Source organism: Hypanus sabinus, chromosome 20 (assembly GCF_030144855.1).
Source record: "Hypanus sabinus isolate sHypSab1 chromosome 20, sHypSab1.hap1, whole genome shotgun sequence".
Taxonomy (NCBI): Eukaryota; Metazoa; Chordata; class Chondrichthyes; order Myliobatiformes; family Dasyatidae; genus Hypanus; species Hypanus sabinus.
The window spans coordinates 21,335,377-21,354,742 of record NC_082725.1 but is presented as its reverse complement, the minus strand read 5'-3'; the positions used below and the strand labels follow the sequence as shown (position 1 = coordinate 21,354,742).

Below are 19,366 nucleotides of genomic sequence, written 5' to 3'. Positions count from 1 at the left end.
CGGTGATATATACATACTTTCATAATAAATTGACTTTGAACTGTAAACTTTCAAATACTTATCTATTCTCATCCCTTTTTCTTACATCAGCCTGCAGCTCTCTGGGCCATGCCTTTTGAGTGCGCATCTAAGTACTTCCTAAGCACAGAGTTAACTTTCAGTGAGAATGCCTGTCCTCACCACCCCCTCAGACAATGCCTTCCAGCGTAAAAAGAAATCTTCTCAATTCCTCTCTAATTATCCTACCACCTACCTTAAACCAATGTTATCTGATTGTGTTCTGCTCTACGAAAGGGTAGTTCATAATCTACCCTGTCTATGACTCTAATAATTTTGTGCACTTCAGTCAGCTCCCCCATTGACTTTCTTCTCTCCAAAGAAAACAGGCCCAACCTATCCAGTGTCTCTCATCATAACTGAGATACTCCATCACAGGCAACAATCTGATGACCATACCCAGTACCTTCACCTGCAGTGCGGCAAGCAGCACTTCACAAAAGTACTCCAACTGTGGCCTTACCAATGTTTTAAACATTTTACCTCAGCCTTCTTGTTCTTATATCGTATTCACCAATTAACGGAAGTAAATATTCTATATAACGTATACAAAATGCTGGAGGAACTCAACAGGTCAGGCAGCATCGATGGAGAAGAATAAAGAATTGACATTTTAGGGCAAGACACTTCATCAGAACTTGATGAATGGTCCCAGCCTGAAACGTCGACTCTTTATTCCTCCCTATAGATGCTGCCTGACCTGCTGAGTTCCTCCAGCATTTTGTATGTGTTACTCTGGATTTCCAGCATCTGCAGAATCTCTTGTGTTTACAAGTATACTGTCTGCCTTCTTCACATCTTATCCACCTGTATCTACGCACTGGGATCTCTCTATGCCTCCATCCTCCCAAGCACCTGACCATCTTTTGTTCTGACGCAGTGATGAATATGCGCTGATTCAATTCTTAAATACTGCTTCACTGAAGAAAGCAGCATCACACTTCAAACATGGAGGTCAATGCTTTGCTACATTGTGCAGTTGACTGTTTATATTATTTACATAATTCCTGACTCCGCTGATGCAGTCCGACCCATTGTGCATTTCTGAGATTTTCTGTTTTTATTTCATATTTCCAGCATCCACAATATTTGAACTTTGAGATAATAGTTGAATAACTGGTTTAGTGAAGTAAATTAAAATGAGTATACAAATAAATCAAGCAAGTTTGCAAGCATACCACAATATTACAGCTGACAGCACTTACATTCTTTTACTGCATGTCAGATGGAGATAAATGGTAAAAGTCTGATAAAATACCAGCTGAAGTCCAAAGTATGTAAGTGCTCAGCAATTATGACTATTATGACTATTACTCAGTGTTAATCAAATCAAAGTTAAGCGTAATAAAAAAAGGAAGTTATGTTTTTCTGTTCCAGTGGATAAATATATCAATAGATTACATTTTACACTTCACAGATGAATTCTCCAACATATATTAAATAAAAAGATTGAATAAAAGGAGGAACAATTACTATTGAGGCTGATCTTGTTACAATTATTTCTGGATTCATCCTGAATATATTTCAGCAGATATCTTGGTCCAGGCAAGTTGGAATGGTGTACTGTTTCAAAACAATAAAACCATGATTAGACCATAAAACATAGGAGCAAAGTTAGCTCACTCGGGCCACCGAGTCTGCGCTGCGTTCAATCATAACTGATTTATTTTCCCTCTCGGCCCCATTCTCCTGCCATGCCCCTGTATCCTTTGATGCCCTTCCTAATCAAAAACCTATCAAGCTCTGCGTTTAAATATACCCAAATGACTTGGTCTTCACAGCTGTCTGTAGCAATGAATTCCACAGATTCACCACCCTCTAGCGAAAGAAATTATCTCAGTTCTAAAGGAACATGTTTCTATTCTGAGCTGTGCCCTCTGGCCCTAGACTCTCCCACTATTGGATGTATGACACATGAAGCTAGTATTCAAATGTTTGACTATGTGTGTCAAAAAGCATTGAACACAGGATCAGTATGAGCTTCTTGCTGGGCTCTAAAGGAAGGGATCTCCATTCATGATATGCAATTCATCAATCATGTTATCGCCCTGAATCCCGGGTTTATTTACAGTGTAGCTCTGTGCCAGCAGTTGCACAACACTGAAGGGAGGTTTCTCAGCATCCACACTGCTTTCTTTGTCTGCAAGCCTTGCCTGGAACCTGCACTGTAGCACAGAGAGAGTGAGCTATGTCCCTGACCTTAATATAGTGAGATGATTTGGCAGGGTGAACCATGTCTTAATGCCCCAAAAACAGAGATCTTAACTTATTTGGGAATCACAAATTGACAGATACACATTACAATTGTCTACATCATCTTTGAACCACCCTGATTCCAGCTACCGTCTGAGATGGTTCTTCAGCTGTGTGCTACACACAGATTAGATCAAGATAAAGATTAGCTTTATTTGTCACTGTACATTGAAATATACAGTAACCATCTTTATTATTGACAATGAAACATCTAGAACAAATCTGTAGATGCTGAAAATCTGAAAAGAAAAAGAAAAAGCTGGAAAGACTCAGTAAGTCTGGAAGCACTTGTCCAAAGAGAAGCAGGGTTAACATGTCCAGTCCTGAGATACTTTGTCTTTTCTAGGATGGAGTACTTCCGCAGAATTGTAGCATAATCTGCTTTTTTTCTGAGAGTTGTTAAAGATCTTTCAATGATTAAGTTTAAATGGAACTCTCAGAAAAGATCTAACATAAGGTCACTAACCTGAAATGTTAATCTTGCTTTATCCAGTGTTCTCCATACAACGTGCCTTTAATCCCAGGCCATCTGCCAGTATGCCATTGGCATTCCCAAGCAACTCACAGTTCACTAACTCTTGTGGTGAAGTTAGAAGGGACAAGGAGCAAGCGGAAAGGTCAAGTGGAGAACTCCAGATGTATTCAGCATGATGCTCCCAAGCTGGCTACAAAATCAATGGTCTCACACAAGTGCACAGCATTCCATTAGTCCAAAGTGTTTCCACTGCATCTCTCCGTGATGACCCAGTTACGGTGGCCTGCGTGTTGCTTACAGGTTTCACCCTTGCCAGATCATTTATCTATTGATCCCCTAGGCAATTACTTTAAAGTATTACATAAAATTCAGACCAGAGGACATAAATGCCGGCAGATTATTTTGAAAGATGTTTGAAAATATTTTACAAGGCAGCCAGGCTACTCAATTTCCACACATCATGATTCCTGAAGCTGAGTTCTCTTTAAGGAACCAGAGAGAGGGTTGCAAAGAATTAAAATCTAATGATGTTATAACTTCACAGTGTCACGATAATAATGACCTACTGCATATTTTCAGGGTACTACCCTTAAACATTCCATCTGTCTCAAAAAGTTGCTAGCGCTGCAAATAGCCTTATCAGGAGTAAACAGTCTTACCTTTTTTGTATCTCTCCATCTAGATCTCTATCACACTATCATCTGCTTGTCCACACACCTTCCCTATACCATCATACGTTATAAATGTCACAGCAGTTAACCTGAAGTCATCATGGAACACACTTCCATTTTAATTAAAATCAGTTTCACAACACTAACTACTTTGCCGGAGTGGAAATGTGCAGAATAATTCTACATTTCCTGGAGTTCATTTCAGCTTCCTCTGCAAGCCTCACAGTTTAATCAATCTGAACAGTCTGCCAATTTCGTGTTGTCAACAGGAACTGGTTTTGAAAGGCACTATATAATGTCTATTTCTTTTCAGATTCCCAGCAGGAATTCTCGCCCAATTACATTGCATACCAAAACCAATAAGCAGGAGTCCCTGAGCAGAATGTACATGGTGGGAAAGGCCTTGTGGTATTTACTTGGAGGGAGGTGATAGGATGGGTTTTAAATATTGGAAAAATATCTGTGCAAAGATGTGCTGTTCCTTGAGTTTATGTTGAGATACATCAGAACACTCTAGGAGGAGAACAAGCTGGGGACAGCACCGAGGGTTAGAATTATGCCTCACAGATGAAGTGAAGCCATTCAGCAAAATAGTCAGCCAGTCTATGTTTGATATCACAGGGCAATGAAGACCGTGTCATGAAAAGCTAATAAAATATACTAAATGGCTGCATCATCAACAAAGACTGTTCGGGCCTTTAGGTGGTGATAAAGGAAGCAAAAAGACAGATGTTGCATTGCTCCAGCTGCACTCAAAAGTACCACAGAAAGATAAATGAGAGAAGATACAGAACTGTTGAAAATTGAGCCATTGGGTTGGGCGGAGAATGATGCTGGTGCAACATTATAGAGGGAGGTGAGAGGAAGGTGAGTTTTCTGTAGACAAAATCCAATTATAATCTCACTCTCTCCTTCCATTGTAGATGGCACAGTGTTGAGTATTGTTGTGGGCCTTGCGTGTGGAGGTACAATGCTTTTAGTCTTTGTATGTGCCATAGTATTCCACAGAAAGACCCTGATGACTCTAACAGGTACTTTGAAATAATTTCTATCTATGTTTCACAGAAAGTAGCAAATATGTTTTCTGAGAGAAATTAGGCTTGCGTTCATCGCTATAGAACAAGGGACGTTCATCAAGATGTTCGTTGGCAATGCTCCCTGTACTCAGTTTGCTTTAAAGGAAGTAAAGACTTGCAATTATTTAACACCCTTCTTGCCTGCCCCAATGCACTTCAGAAACAATGAAGTATATTGTTGGAGAATGAAGAAATCAAGATGTCAGTTTGAAGAGCTGATCTCTGCTGACCCCTGCTGACAGTAGGGGTCTCAGCAGCAAAAATTCCTACCAGCGATAGGCTCATGGTTACTGTCCTTTTTATGCTGTCAGTAGTACTTCATGAATTAAATGCACCACAGCTCATAGCTTGATGCTTCAATATTGCACTAAAACTTTGTTAATTAGTTATTGGACTGTAGAAGTAGCTGTATTTCCCCAACCTGCAAAAAGGGAAAACATTTTCCGACATTTCCCCTATCCAGCCCTGTAAGAACTTGGTACATTTCAGTGGCATAATCTATCACTCCATATTGAAGAGAGTAAAGACCCAGTCCTTTTACTTTCTTCTCATATAATAAACTTTCCATTTGCAGGAATCATGCTAGTTTGCAAAATCATTGTAGTTTATTGGATTGATTCCATCTAAGAATGCCATTAGGACTTTATTACCTTTGAAAATTAAGGATAACTATCTTATTCCCTGTGTATCTCACAATATTAATGTTATTGGTCAAGCAGATGAGTAGAATTACTGTCGATTTCATCAGTACTGTTCTTGTGGTTGTGTCATGGATTAGTATTTGGCCATAACCTTGCTTTTTTTTATCTTAATGCAGACTCTATTCAACAAAGATTTGCACATGCTTGGTGCAGTATTAATGGGAAAAAGGGAAATGAGGTACGTTTGCTATATGGATGACTGATGGTTTGAAAGTGAAGTCCAGCTGCAATGTGGCTGCAGTGCTGAGAAGTACAAACTGAAGCTGTAAAGGAATGGAAGAGTCAATGAAACAGTTGCAGGGGTCGTAAGAGTTTTATATTCATTGGACTGAGAAGAGTAATAAAACAGGACAGGCCTGAATTCATACTGCAACAAGAGGGAGAAGCATAAGTCACAGGAATCAGTATCACAATGGAATAAAGGGAATTACAGAGGCATGAGAGAGGAGCTTGCCCAGGTGGACTGGAGTGGGATACTGGTGGAGATGATAGCAGAACAGAGGTGGCTGAAGTTTCTGGGAATTGTTCACAGGGCACAGAATAGATATGTCCCACAGAGGAAGCAGTTCTCAAATGGCAGGGCTAGGCAACTGTGGCTGACAAAGGAAGCTAAGGACTGCATAAAAGCCAAGAAGAGAGCATATAAGATAGCAAAAGTGAGTGGGAAAGTAGAATGATTGGGAAGCTTTCAAAAATCCAACTAAAAATGCTATAAGAAGGGAAAAGATGAAATATGAGGGCAAGCTAGCAGGATTAGTAGAAGTCACCAGGACCAGATGGACTACACCCCTGAGTCCTAAAAGAGGTTGCTAAAGAGATAACGGATGCATTGGTCATGATCTTTCAAGAGTTGTTTGATTCTGGCATGGTCACAGATGACTGGAAAATTGCAAATGTCATTCCACTCTTTAAGAAGGGAGGAAGACAAAAGAGAGGAAATAATAGGCCAGTTAGCCTAACCTCAATGGCTGGGAAAGTGTTGGAGTCCATTATTAAGGATGGGGTTTCAAGGTACTTACAGAATAATAATAAAATAAAGTTGAAGTCAGCATGGTTCTGTAAAGGGAAATCTTGCCTGATTAATCTGTTAGAATTCTTCGAGAAAGTAACAAGCGGAGGGGCAGTGGATGTCATTTACTTAGATTTTCAGAAGGCATTTGATAGGGTGCCCCACACGAGGAGCTTTCGGCAGCTTTGTGCCTGTTCTCACTAGAATTCAGAAGAACACTTGGGGATCTCATTGAAACCTACTGAATGTTGAAAGGACTAGATAAGGTGGATGTGGAGAGGATGTTCCCTCTGGTGGGGGTATCCAGAACAAGAGGGCACAGCAAAGTTGAGGGGTGACCTTTTAGAACATAAGTAAGGAGGATTTTTTCAGCCAAAGTGTGGTGAATCTGTGGAATGCTGTGCCACAGACTGCAGTGAAGGCCAAGTTCATGGGTGTATTTAAAGTGGAAGTTGATAAGATTGCTGATTTGTTGGGGCATCAAGGACTATAGTGAGAGGGCAGGTGTATGGGGTTGAGTGGGATCCGGGATCAACCATGGTGAAATGGCAGAGCAGACAGGGCCTAATTCTGCTCCTGTCTTATGGCCCTTTGGCCTACTATGTCTGTACCAACCATTTTGCTAAATTCAACTAATCCCCTCTTCATCTCCTTTCACAAGGGCTGTTTCCCTCTTTTGGTCTCAGTCATCAAATCTGAAAGTTAGCTTTTTATTCCTATTATCTGTTTCCTGTCTGTGTAAACCACTCAAATTCCACACCAGCATATGACCCCTGATATCATGTGCTCTGCTTCTTGTGTTGTCCCATAGGCGGTCATAGGAGGATGCAGAGAAGTTTCAGGCAAATGGACATAGAGAATATAATGGAATATAACATTTTGAGGGTATCAGCTTTGTTGGAAAAAAAGAATCAATTCAAGTCATTTTCTAAATGGGAGGGATTTGAAGTACAACCCGCCTACTGTTTTCTATTGGCTCTCCTCCATCATGTCATGTCTAAGTTTGGAGAGAATTAGAAGCCGGACATTTGATACATCCTTTAATTTTGAACAAGTCTGGCGACCTTTTATTCAATATTTACACATGATTTAATTTATTTTTATTAATTTTTTGATTCTCTTTGGGGAAAATCCTTATCCATGTAGGTTCGGAGATGACTGGAAGGATGTGTTTTTTTCTCTTTCTCTGTTTTTTCTAATTTTATCCTCAATTGGACTGCCCAATCTTTCTTTTTCTTTCCTTTTTTTTCTCTTTCTTTTTTTTTGTTTTTTTTTTGTTTCAGTTTAGTTAGTGGGGTTTTTTTTTCCTTATCAATAAAATTTCCAGTCTTTTTTTCTTGTGATTGTTATGTGGAATTGTAGTTTTTTTTGCTATTGTATATATAACAGCATAATATTTTACTTATTTGATTGTGATATTATATACTTCTTGTTTTTACTATTGCTGTTTATATGTCTTTTATATTATCTACTTGTTAAACTCCTCTTCCGAATTGTATATTCTTTATTTGGAAATCAATAAAAAGATTGAAAAATGAAAATGAGAAGTCCAAATATCCCTCAACACTGTTTTGCTATAATCTATTCTGCTGGCTAAAGCCTTAAAGGACTTCAGTGTAGTCCAGATGAAGGGTCTCATCTTGAAATTTTCATTAATGGATGCTGTCTGTTCCAATGAGTTCCTCCAGCTTTTTGTACATTGCTCCAAATTCTAGCATCTGCCCTCTCTTGTCTCCATTTTGAACCTTCATTTCGGCTCACCAGTGCTTTTCCTGCCATGCCACTCAGGATTTTCCATTGCGTTCCAGGGAGAAGCTCCTTTTCATCCAGTGATTAGAACAAAGAACCACAAATGGGATCCAGAGAGTGAGTTATTTCTAAATCACAAAAATTGGGTGGAGGCAACCAATCAAAGCAATGGTTCTATATTATGCACGCTTGCAGAATGTCCAGACTGTAGCCCTCTGTGGAATCATTATGAAAGAGATGTGACTCTATGGACTGCCAAACTTTCCCCAGCGATGCCAAAGGAAAATCCAGACACTGCCTGCTACATGAAGAGTAAAGGGGGAAGTTCCAGCACAATCGTTTTGGCAGATGCAAGTAGTGGAACTTTACCAAATCCTTTGATGTCTACGAGATATGAACTGCAAGAGGTGGTTTGCAGTGACCCATCCACACAAGGCAGAAGTAGCGTCTGCACCCTCAGAAATGGCCAAAAGCAAGCTCCGGCCTCGCACAGTACAACCGTATTTTCCCCCACTCAGTCGGGCATACATTGTACTCCAAAACACGGTTATCATGCGTGTTGTCAAAGCAACACCTCTAGCTCCGCTGAGGATATTGAGGGATTTGATACCAGCAACCATGGTTCTGACCACACAAAGCTGGGTGATGATAATGGACTGAAGTCAGGAAATTCAGCGCCTTCTGGTAAGTTAACCTGTTTATTTTAGACACTTTGCTTGGTAAGAGCAACTCTATAATGCAAGAGCATTGTTAAGCTGGAAAGCTCTTACTGCCTGCTCTGCCCTGTAATATCATTGCTTATCTCTTCCACATTAACGTTCCTGTTCAAATTTTACCGGAACTCAAAAATCCTCTCAAGGCACGTCAAAGTAAATGCAGGGAGGATGTCTCCTCTGAATGAGGAGTGTAGAATCAGCAACCACAGTCTGAGAATAAGGGGCAAGCCATTGGGAACCAGATTGAAGAGAAATTTCTTAACCCAGAGACTGGTAACTATTAGGAAATCCCCACCCAAGATGGCTGTGGAGGTTCAGTCACTGGAGGCAATTCAAAGAGAGATCAATCAATTTCTTGATATAACAAGAATGAAGGGATAATGGGACAGGATGAGGAAATGGAGCTGAGGTTGAAGATATGCATGATCTTAATGGCCAGTGAGCAGGTTTGGAGGGTCTGAGCCTAATCCTGCTCCTAATTCTTACGTGCATTCATCCATACTCTTATTCCTTAATCCCTTTGGTCAGTAGATTTTAATCTTGAATAAACATAATTGAATGACATATAGAGAATTACAAAAATTCTGATTCATGAAAGTGAAAACAATTGTCCTCATCTCAGTTCTAAACATTTAACTTCCTTCTTTTCTCACTTGGTGGGGGAGGGGAGGTGGAAGTGAGGGACTGACTACTTGGAAGGGACATGCTTGGCACCCATCCATGAACTTTATTCATTGCATGGCGGGAAATGCCCACCGTTCTCTAGCAAACAGTCACGGCTTCTACCTGTAAGGGCCAGCAAGCTTGGGACTCTCACACAAGTGCTAGTCAAGTTCAGTCTGTGATTTCCAGATTTGGATTTCACAGATTCGAGAGATGCAGCAAGACCTATTGAGTTCCCAGCCCTACAGAGCTTGGAACTGAGCTTCACCTGCTGTTTCCTAGCTGTGTTTCACCACTGAACTCTGCAGGGATTCCAAATGCTGAGAAGAACCTTATCAGGGAGTCCATCAACTAACCCTTCAGCAAGTTAAATCTTGCACTTGATCTGTAAGCCAATTTGTGGCCATTGGGAAGAGGTCAACAATAAGTTTCTTTAATGATTTTAATTTTTTAAGCAATTTATTTTGTTTTTAATTTTAGTTGTATTTTTTTTTAATCCTGAATTGTGTCTGTCTTTTAAAAGACTTATTTTGGCAATTCCATGAGCAGAGGCTATACCAGGCCATCCATGTGACCAGATTCTATTGTATAGATTTTGCTGCCTCAAAGGCCTTGTCAAATGGGACTCAGACATACTAGAACAGTAGACTTCTAGAAACAAAATGATTAAATGTGGACAGCAAGGAACTCATGGCATGGTTCTGGCTATGGAATGTAATAATCGAGGAACTGGGCAGCACGGTAGCATAGTAGTTAGTTTACAGTACAGTACAGGGTTCAATTCCCACCCCTGCCTGTAAGGAGCTTGTACGTTCTCCCCATGACCATGTGGGTTTCTTCCCACAGTCCAAAGACATACCATTTGATAGGTTGATTGGCCATTGTAAACTATCTGGTGATTAGGCGAGGATTAAATCAGGGATTGCTGGCCAGCTGGCTCGAAGGGCCAGAAGGACCTATTCCATACTGTATCTCGATAAATAATAAATAAATAAAATTAATTTATTATTGTTGCATACACCAAGAAACTTAGAAATTTTTTTCTTGCATACTGTTTATACAGATCAAATCACTACACAGTTCGTAATAAGGCAAATCGGCAACAATGCAGAATAAACTGTAAAAGTTGTTGAGAAAGTGCATGCAGATAAACTGTAAAGTCCAACATCATAACAAGGTAGATTGAGAGGCCAAGAGTCCATCTTATTCTACAAGAGGGCTTTTCAACAGTGGGATAGAAACTGCCCTTGAGCCTGGTGGAACGTGCTTTCAGGCTGTTGTATCTTCTGCACAATGGGAGAGGGAGAAGAGAGAATGTCTTTGATTATATTGGCTGCTTTACTCAAGCAGTGAGAAGTGTAGACCATAGAGACCATAGAGGGAAAGGTGTTCCCAACTCCCTTCAATGTTCTGTTTCCAGTCCTGGACTTCCACATGAATTTATTCTATTGAGTAGCACTGGCTTACTGAAACTTACCAGCAACTATTGTCTGCAGTTTCCAGACAATATTTCTCGCACACAGAAAGAGTCCAGTGAGAATTATCTTCTCCATCTTACTTACTGCATTTTCACTGACATTAAGCACTGAGAAGGGCAGTGGAGAGCTTACTTGTTTATCCTGTGAAATTGTGCAAGAATTGGTCAGACCACACTTGCAGTATTGTGAGAAGTTTTGGGACCCTTATCTAATAAGGGATGTGCTTGTTTTGGAGAGGGTCCAGAGGAGATTCACAAGAATTATTCCAGAAAAGATGAGTGTTTGATAGCTCTGGGCTTGCATTTGCTGGAGTTTCAAAGAATGGCGGGGGGGGGTGCGGGGTGGATCTCATTGAAACATATTGAAAATTGAAAGTGGATGTGGAGAGGATGTTTCTTATAGTGAGTGAGCCAAGGACCAGAGGGCACTGCCTCAAAATAGAGAATTGTTCATTTATAATAATGAGAAGGAGTTTCTTTAGCCAGAGGGTAGACTATGGAATTCATTGCCACAGATGACTGTGGAGGCCAAGTCATTGGATATATTTAAAGCACAGATTGATAGATCCTTGATTAATAAGGGTGTCAAAGTTTAAGGAGAGAAGGTGCTTGATAAGGTGCCACACATGAGGGTACTTAACAAGATAAAATCCTATGGCGTTACAGGAAAGATACTGGCATGAATAGTGGAATGGCTGACAGGCAGGAGGCAGCGAGTGGGAACAAAAGGGGCCTTTTCTGGTTGGCTGCCAGTGACTAGTGGTGTTCCTCAGGAGTCGGTATTGGGACCGCTGCTTTTCACATTGTTTGTCAATGACTTAGATAATGATATTGCCGGCTTTATGGCAAAGTTTGCGGATGATACAAAGATAGGTGGATGGGTAGGTAGTGCTAAGGAAATAAGGGGGAGGTCTCATTAAAACCTACCGAATATTGAAAGGACTAGATGGAGTGGATGTGGAGAGGATGTTTCCTGTGATGGGGGGAAATCCAGAACTGGAGGGCACAGTACCAAAATTGAGGTGAAACCCTTTAGAACAGAAGTAAGGAGGATAAATCTGCAGTGGAGGCCAAGTCTGTGCTTATATTTAAAGGTAGAAGTTGGTCGTTTCCTGATTGGTCAGGGCATCAAAGGTTAAGGCGAGAAGGCAGGTGTATGGGTCCGAGTGGGATCCGGGATCAGCCGTGATGGAATGGTGGAGCAGACTCAAAGGGCTGAATAGCCTAATTCTGCTCCTGTCTTCTAGACAAATGGTATAATTGTAGTTTTACTAAGCACTTGCAGCAGGGAAATGGGCCATTCAGTTCATGCAGCTGTTTACCATCCATATGGCCTCTTTCAGCCTCTTCTCCTCCAGCCACGTTAATATTTCCCTTTGCTTCTCTCTCATGCCCCGAATGACTTCCTTCAGGTTATTCAGCTCAGATGTTCCCTTTCATATCATGTTCCATTTTCCAACCAGTTTCTGAGTAAAGAAATTTCTGCTGACTTCCTTTTTGGATGTACAGGTGACTGTCTTACTATTTATGGCATCGAGATCTCCCCTATCCCCAGTAGTTAACCAGCCATATCATTGTAGTGGCTCTGTAATGGAAATTACTGCCATTGAGGTCAATGGTGTTCAGTTTCTGATGTGGATCGCATTGCCATTGTTCTCTATAAAACTTGAACCCAACTGCTGAGGACAAATTTGTATCTCGTCTTCTCTATTCTGTCAGAGGGATACAAGATGGGGAATGGGTTTGCTATGTCTCCACCAAGAGCTGGCAAAGACTCAATGGGCCAAAAGGCAACCATCTCCACTCAGTGGCCACTTTAATAGGTACCTCCTGTACCTAATAAAATGGGCACTAAGTGTGCATTTGTGGTCTTCTGCTGTGCTGTAGCCCATCCACTTCAAGGTCCAATACATTGTGCATTCAGAGATGCTATTTTGCACACCACTGTAAATTATCTAAGTTATTGTCACCTTCCTGTCAGCTTGAACCAGTCTGGCCATTCTCCTCTGACCTCTCTCATCAACAAGACATTTCGCCCACAGGATTTCAGCTCACTGATTTTTTTTTTGTTTCCCACACAATTCTCTGTAAACTCTGGAGACTGTTGTGCGTAAAAATCCCAAGAAATCAGCAGTTTCTGAGATACTCAAACCACCTCGTCTGGCACCATAAATCATTCCACGGTCAAAGTCTTCCCCATTTCTTCCCCATTCCAATGTTTGCTCTGAGCAACTATAAAACCTCTTGACTAATGCTTTTATGCATTGAGTTGCTGGCCATGATTGGCTGAATAGATATTTGCATTAATGATCGGGTGTACCTAATAAAGTGGCCACTGAGCATATGTTACAACAAACATGAAAACATGACTCAAACAATAATACCAAACATGCCAGCCATATATTGATCCAGTCCAGCAAGGTCCAACCGAATCAAACTCAAATGTCGTATCATAGAGTCATAGAAAAGTACAGCACAGAAATAGTTCCTTCGGACCATCTAGTCCATGCTGAATCCATTTAAGCAGACTAACCTCAATGACCTGCAGCAGGACCATTGCAATCTGTACCCTTATTATCCATGTACCTATCCAAACCTGTCTTAAATGTTGAAATTGAGCTTGCATGCACTCTTTCACTGGCAGCTCATTCCCCACCCTCACAACCCTCTGAGTGAAGAAGTTTCCTCTCATGTTCCCCTTAAGCATTTCACCTTTCACTCTTAACCCATGACCTCTAGTTGTAGACCTACCCTGGTTGGTCCTACCAGGACCTCACACTTGTCTGCATTACATTTCATTTGCCATTTTTTAGCCCATTTTTCCAGTTGGTCCAGATCCTGCTGCAGGCCGTGATAGTCTTCCTCACTGTCCACTACACCTCCATTCCTGGTGCCGTCTGCAAATTTGCTGATCCAGTTAATCACATTATCATCCAGGTCGGTGATATAGATGTCAAACAACAATGAGCCCAGCACCAATCCCTGCAGCACTCCACTAGTCACAGATCTCCAGTCAGAGACACCACCATCTACTACCACTCTCTGGCTTCTCCCACAAATCCAATATCCTATCCAATTTACCACCTCATCTTGAATGCCAAGTGACTAAACCTTCCTAACTATATATATTATCAGGGTATGCACTTGATGCAACTTGAATACATTACTTACGGCCAGATCTCATCAGACATATCAAGTAGTTGGGCATTATTCTAAAACAACATTCTTAAATATAAACATGAATAATTGATTCTGGATAGTATACCCAAAGGCAGTTTGAGAGAGCAATAAGCCTGTGCCTTTACCTGGCAATTGTTCTTGGGGCTTCTGCTGCTTATCCTCGGCATAAACTACTGCAAATTACTAGATAGTCTTTCCAATTTGCCACCTGCTGTGTCAGAATCATTCCACTTCTGCAGGTTTATTGTCTACCCCGATCCTAGAGCCAGTGTCAGTTCCAAAACCTATGTTGGATGATTAAAAAGAACACTGTGCACATCCAGGGATAAAGCCAGCAATGTAATTTGCTTCCAGCTTTCCTTCCCTACCCCATCATTCCCACCATCCCTATACAGCATACGTATCAATAACCTGAATTGAAGTTAGAAAGCAAAATCAATTGTCCACAGCTAGTAATGCAGGCTGAACTGATTCCTAGTCCATTATGTCTATTTTCTTCATCACTATTTGCCATTGGAAGATGGCAGTTATTCCCATTGAAACATCAAAACATACAGTGAAATGAGTCAGTTGCATTGTCCGAATATCTGCTGAGGGTAGCCGGCAAGTGTTGCAATGCACCAGCGCATGTCCACAACTTACTAACTTTAACTCATACGTCTTTGTAATGTGGGAGGAAACCCACACAGTCACAGGGGGAACATACAAACTCCTTACAGACAGCAGCAGAAAGTGAATCCTGATCATCGGTTGCTTCTGGCACAGGTTTTGGCACTTGCCCTTTTCTTGCCAAGTGCGGCCTGCAGTCTGTGCTTGCTGCTTGAATTTCCTATTGCCCTTCACCTTGCCTGGATATGGAGCTGACATTTGTTGTCAGAACCTCCAAGACCCAAATGGTGGAGTCCTTTTCAGTGCCATTGGCTTCCACCAGAAGGCATGATAGTGGGCAGTTAAGAGGCTGAGCGAATGATACACCATGACCTCAAATCCCACCATGTTCACTGGAGAATTTAAATTCAAGTAACCAAATAAATGTTGATTTTTCTTGAAAGAAGTGTGTCCGAGTGATGGTAACCATGAAACTAATTGTCCTCAGGGAAGAAAGTGTTTCTCTGGTCTGCTCATATGTGAAAGTAAACTCAGAAGTGTGATTGACCTCTGGAGATCATGATCAATTAGCAATGGACAATACTAGCATTGCAAATGACATCCACAACCCGTGAGCAATTGAAAATAAACCATGTTTTCGTGTCATCTAGAGAAGTTTCACCCATAAAATTGCTGAGCAAAACCTTCCCTGATATTCAATAGCATTCAGAAATTATTAACTGTAAAAATACCATTAAGCATCTTCCTTTGGCATCTTATTATTTGGATTGATGTGAAAAATGACAATGGATAAACGAGTTGCTGGTATATTGAGAACTAAGAGCTGAGTTTACTGTACATGAAATCTTTTCTTCCTTAACTCTAGGCTGTTCACGTGGTGGTAACATGATGCATAACACCAGTGGCCAATCAGTATCGAGTGTTGGCGGTTCGGTCATTTTCAACGTAATTGTCAAAGTGAATAACAGCACAGATGAGGGCAATAACGGGGGTGTAAATGGCAGAACAAAATTTACCACCGAAGATTTGAGAGAAGGTTTTAGAGGAAGTGACAGATTTCCCATCGATGAGGAGAAACCAGGCAGTATGTGTGGTTTTGAAGTTCACCCAGAATTGCCGGTACAAGAACAGTCTCAAAAAGCTGTGCCCTTCCCTGTGCAAGAAGAGCAAATCAGTCTGTATAACCATAGGGACAGCCTTCCCATTCAAGAGCAAAGAAACAGCAGGCAAAGCCTGGAAGGAAGTTTGACCCTTGCTGGTAGAACAGTAGACCAGGACTGTTGCTATCATCCCAGGATAAATGCCTTTCCTATGCAAGAAGATGGAAAATCTGAACATTTACCAAAAGAGGAAGAAAATCGATGAGCAGAGCTCCTAATCTCAAAATGCTTCGTTGTAGTTCTGAAAAAATGTAACTTCAAAGCTGCTTTAGACTGTATACTAATATTTTGTGAGAGATGCTAAATCTTATTGTTTATAAATACTGGAGGCAAAGGAAGTTGTTTTGTTTGTATATTTTTTAAAGTTACCTAAACTTTTTATCAACTACCTTAAACACAAGATCACAGAAACTTTCAAAGGGGTAAGAAGAAATTTCTCCTCCCACTCGTTCGGTCTTTCTCCATTTTCCATTCTAGCTCTCCTCTTTTCCCCCTTCTCACCTGCATATCATCTACTGCCTCCTACTGCCCATCCTCGTCTCTTTCCCCCATGTCCATGGTCCTCTCTTAACAGATTCATTCTTCTTCATCCCTTTACCTTTTCCACCTATCATCTCCCAGCTTCTCACTTCTCACCCACCTGCCTTCCCCTCACCTAGCTCCACCTATCACCTGCTAGCTTGTACAGCTACACTTCACCCCCCCCAACCCCGCTCCTCCTTCCTCTTGTGACTTCTTCCTCCTTCCTTTCCAGTCTTGATGAAATGTCTCAGCTGAAACGTCGACTGTTTATTCCTCTCCATAGATGCTGCCTGACCTGCTGAGTTCCTCCAGCATTTTGTGTGTATTACTCTTTGCCATCTTCACTGCCATGTGGAAATTATTTTAACATCTAGTATTGTGACAGTGCATGGGTAATGATTTTTACTCACAGCACAGGACAATAATAACAATAGTTCAAACTTACATGACACAATTAAATATCCTAAGTGCCCTCATTGGAACAGTATCAATTACAGCTAAACACTGCCATAAATGAAATATCAGGACAGGTGTATTAGAGCAAATTCTGGGCAGGATGTATAGCAAAAGATTAACTTCAACCACCAATTTTCAAATTTGAATATGAACTGTAGATTAAATTCAAAATGCAGCTCTGAACAATGGGTTCCAAAGAGCCATGAGCCAATTAATTAGAAGATCAGTCAATGCTGATTTAACCCTAATTTGGGTGTCTGTAGAACTGATGTGATGTGTGAAAGTTATATGTAATTTAAAGGAAGCATAGTAGAAACATTGTAAATATAGAATTGTCCGTTAATCTTTAGCATATAAAGTGTCTTGTAATATTGGGTCGAGGAGGCCTCTTCCTCCAAAAGGGTTTCAATATAATGACTGCTGTGTCTCTTTTTGTTGAATAAAAGACTGCTTTTATATTTACCAGCTATTTCTCTCTGGTGACTTTGTTCACATTATGACAAAATGGACAGAAGTTTTTTCATTAAATCTGAATTTCAAAATCATCTTAAAGTTGAGGAGAAAGTGCAAAGCTGTCTGAAGGGTTCAGGGAAGCAAACCTAGAAATGAATGCTGTAGCCATTGAAACGCATTGATTGGCATTTATAACAATGGAGGTGAACTTGTAGAAGATCATGAAAGGACATGTCGGGGTAGATGCTGAGAAAGATCATGGAAGATCTTTAATGAGGGGGTGCATGTTACAGGATAAAGGGTGACCATTAAAAACTGGTGAGTAGGAACTTCCTCTCACAGAGGATGACAAATCTCTGGAACTTTCCATCTCAGAAGGTTGTGGGGACTAAATCACTGGAGGCACTTGTAAAGAAGGTAGGTAATTTTATGAAAGATTGTGGAATTGTGGGCTACAGGGAACTGCAATAGAAGAGACGGGGCCGAGAGCACATCAACCAATGATCACATCAATTAGAAGCACAGGCTTGATGGGCCAAATGGCCTATTCCTGTTCCTGCTTAATTGTATCCTTGTATACTTCAACTTTATAAGATATTTGACTTTGTTCATCTTTCTGTGTGATTTTAAAAATAGAGCTCTATGAAAATGTAACTCAACAAAACGTTCAAAGTAGAATTTATTATCAGAGTGCATATATGTCACCACATACAACCCTGTGATTCTTTTTCTGTGGTCATACTTACCCAAATCTATAGAACAGTAACTATAGACAGGATCTGTACACAATAAGCATCAGGAACTATAAACTGTAAACAAGCTGTGCCAATGCAGTTAATAAATAAATAGCAATAAATAACGAGTATGAAATGACAAGATAAAGGAGTTCTTAAATAAGTGTAGTTATCCCCTTTTGTTCATGAGCCTGGTGGTTGAGGGGTAGTAGCTGTCCTTGAACCTGGTGGTGCGAGTCCTGAAGCACTTGTATCTTCACATTATTTGGATAATTTTCAACTTTTTCTCAACAGCCTTTTGTTTGGTGGTATAAGACTTGGTGACCTGGGAGTCTTCTACCTGTGACGGAAAAAGGCTACTGATACGAAGTCAAATGTAGAGAAATGCATTTATAATAAATTACAGCACTTTGCTGGTAGAAGTTCCACTGAAAGTTTTCAAGTTTATGAATAAGATACTGCAATTTCAATTAAAAATTAGATAGAGAACCCTAAGCTCTGTCTCTAAAATTCATTCAATTGAAGTCAATGGATTGAACTTCAGATTCAAGGTAGGAAGTGTTCTTGGGAAATTCAGATCACAAGAAAGTAGAAGCAGGAGTCTAACGCTTCATCTTTCAAATCTGACCCTCTATTCAAAGAGATCACCACTGATCAACCACAGACTTCACCTCTTCTTCTGCAGCCGTTTCCCATAGTCTCAATTCTTTGACGTTTGAAACAGGTACCAATTTTTTTTTAAATGTGTCCAATGATCTTGCCTGGGGTAGAAAATTCCAGACATTTTTTGCAAATTCGTTTACCAGAGGTGAAGTACCAGAACAGTCCCTTTGTTCAAAAAGAGATAAGCCTGAATCTACAGGTCAATTTGCCTTGCATCACTCAAAAACTTCTATAGATGTACCGTGGAGAGCATCCTGACAGGCTGCATCTCTGTCTGGTATGGGGTGGGGTGGGGGTGTGTGGCTACAGCAAAAGACCAGAAGAAGCTGCAGAGGATTGTAAATTTAGTCAGCTCCATCTTGGGTACTAGCCTGCAAAGTACCCAGGACATCTTCACGGAGCGGTGTCTCAGAAAGCCAGCATCCATTATTAAGGACCTCCAGCACCAAGGGCATGCCATTTTCTGACTGTTCCCATCAGGTGGGAGGTACAGAAGCCTGAAGGCATGTGGTGAACTATGTGCCTGTCTGGACACGCCCCCTGATGACTGCTCCTGTGGCTCCTCCCACAGGCCCCTGTATAAAGGCGATTGAGGCCTGAACCCGACCTCTCAGTCTCCAGGATGTAGTATGATGGACACTCACTCCTGGTTCCTTCTTCCAGTCAATAAAAGCCGATATCTCGCCTTACGTCTCAGTGTGAGTTATTGATGGTGCATCAAGGCACACACTCAGTGTGCCAC

At 41.0% G+C, this 19,366-nt stretch overlaps 2 protein-coding genes across 2 annotated transcripts in view; both read left to right on the top strand.

Moving 5' to 3' along the window:
- Positions 1 to 2,961, top strand: part of LOC132378714 (tumor necrosis factor receptor superfamily member 11A-like) — a 39,735-nt gene extending 36,774 nt beyond the window's left edge. Inside the window, exon 7 of the mRNA XM_059945816.1 lies at positions 2,804 to 2,961. Coding sequence (XP_059801799.1) covers positions 2,804 to 2,961 — 158 coding nt within the window. The remainder of the gene's footprint in view (positions 1 to 2,803) is intronic.
- Positions 2,962 to 5,352: 2,391 nt separating this feature from the next.
- Positions 5,353 to 17,164, top strand: LOC132378665 (uncharacterized). Its single transcript, XM_059945771.1, has 3 exons — positions 5,353 to 5,411; positions 8,051 to 8,675; positions 15,502 to 17,164. The coding sequence occupies exons 2-3, from the start codon at positions 8,264 to 8,266 to the stop codon at positions 15,999 to 16,001; spliced, it is 912 nt and encodes a 303-aa protein (XP_059801754.1). The 5' UTR covers positions 5,353 to 5,411; positions 8,051 to 8,263; the 3' UTR covers positions 16,002 to 17,164.
- Positions 17,165 to 19,366: the final 2,202 nt, after the last annotated feature.

What these genes read in the sequence shown, in the direction of transcription:
- LOC132378665 (XM_059945771.1), top strand. Translation starts at nt 8,264, where the DNA reads ATGCCAAAGGAAAATCCAGACACTGCCTGCTACATGAAGAGTAAAGGG. An exon ending in AGGAAATTCAGCGCCTTCTG is followed by an intron (nt 8,676 to 15,501) that starts GTAAGTTAACCT and finishes CCTTAACTCTAG; the next exon opens with GCTGTTCACGTGGTGGTAAC.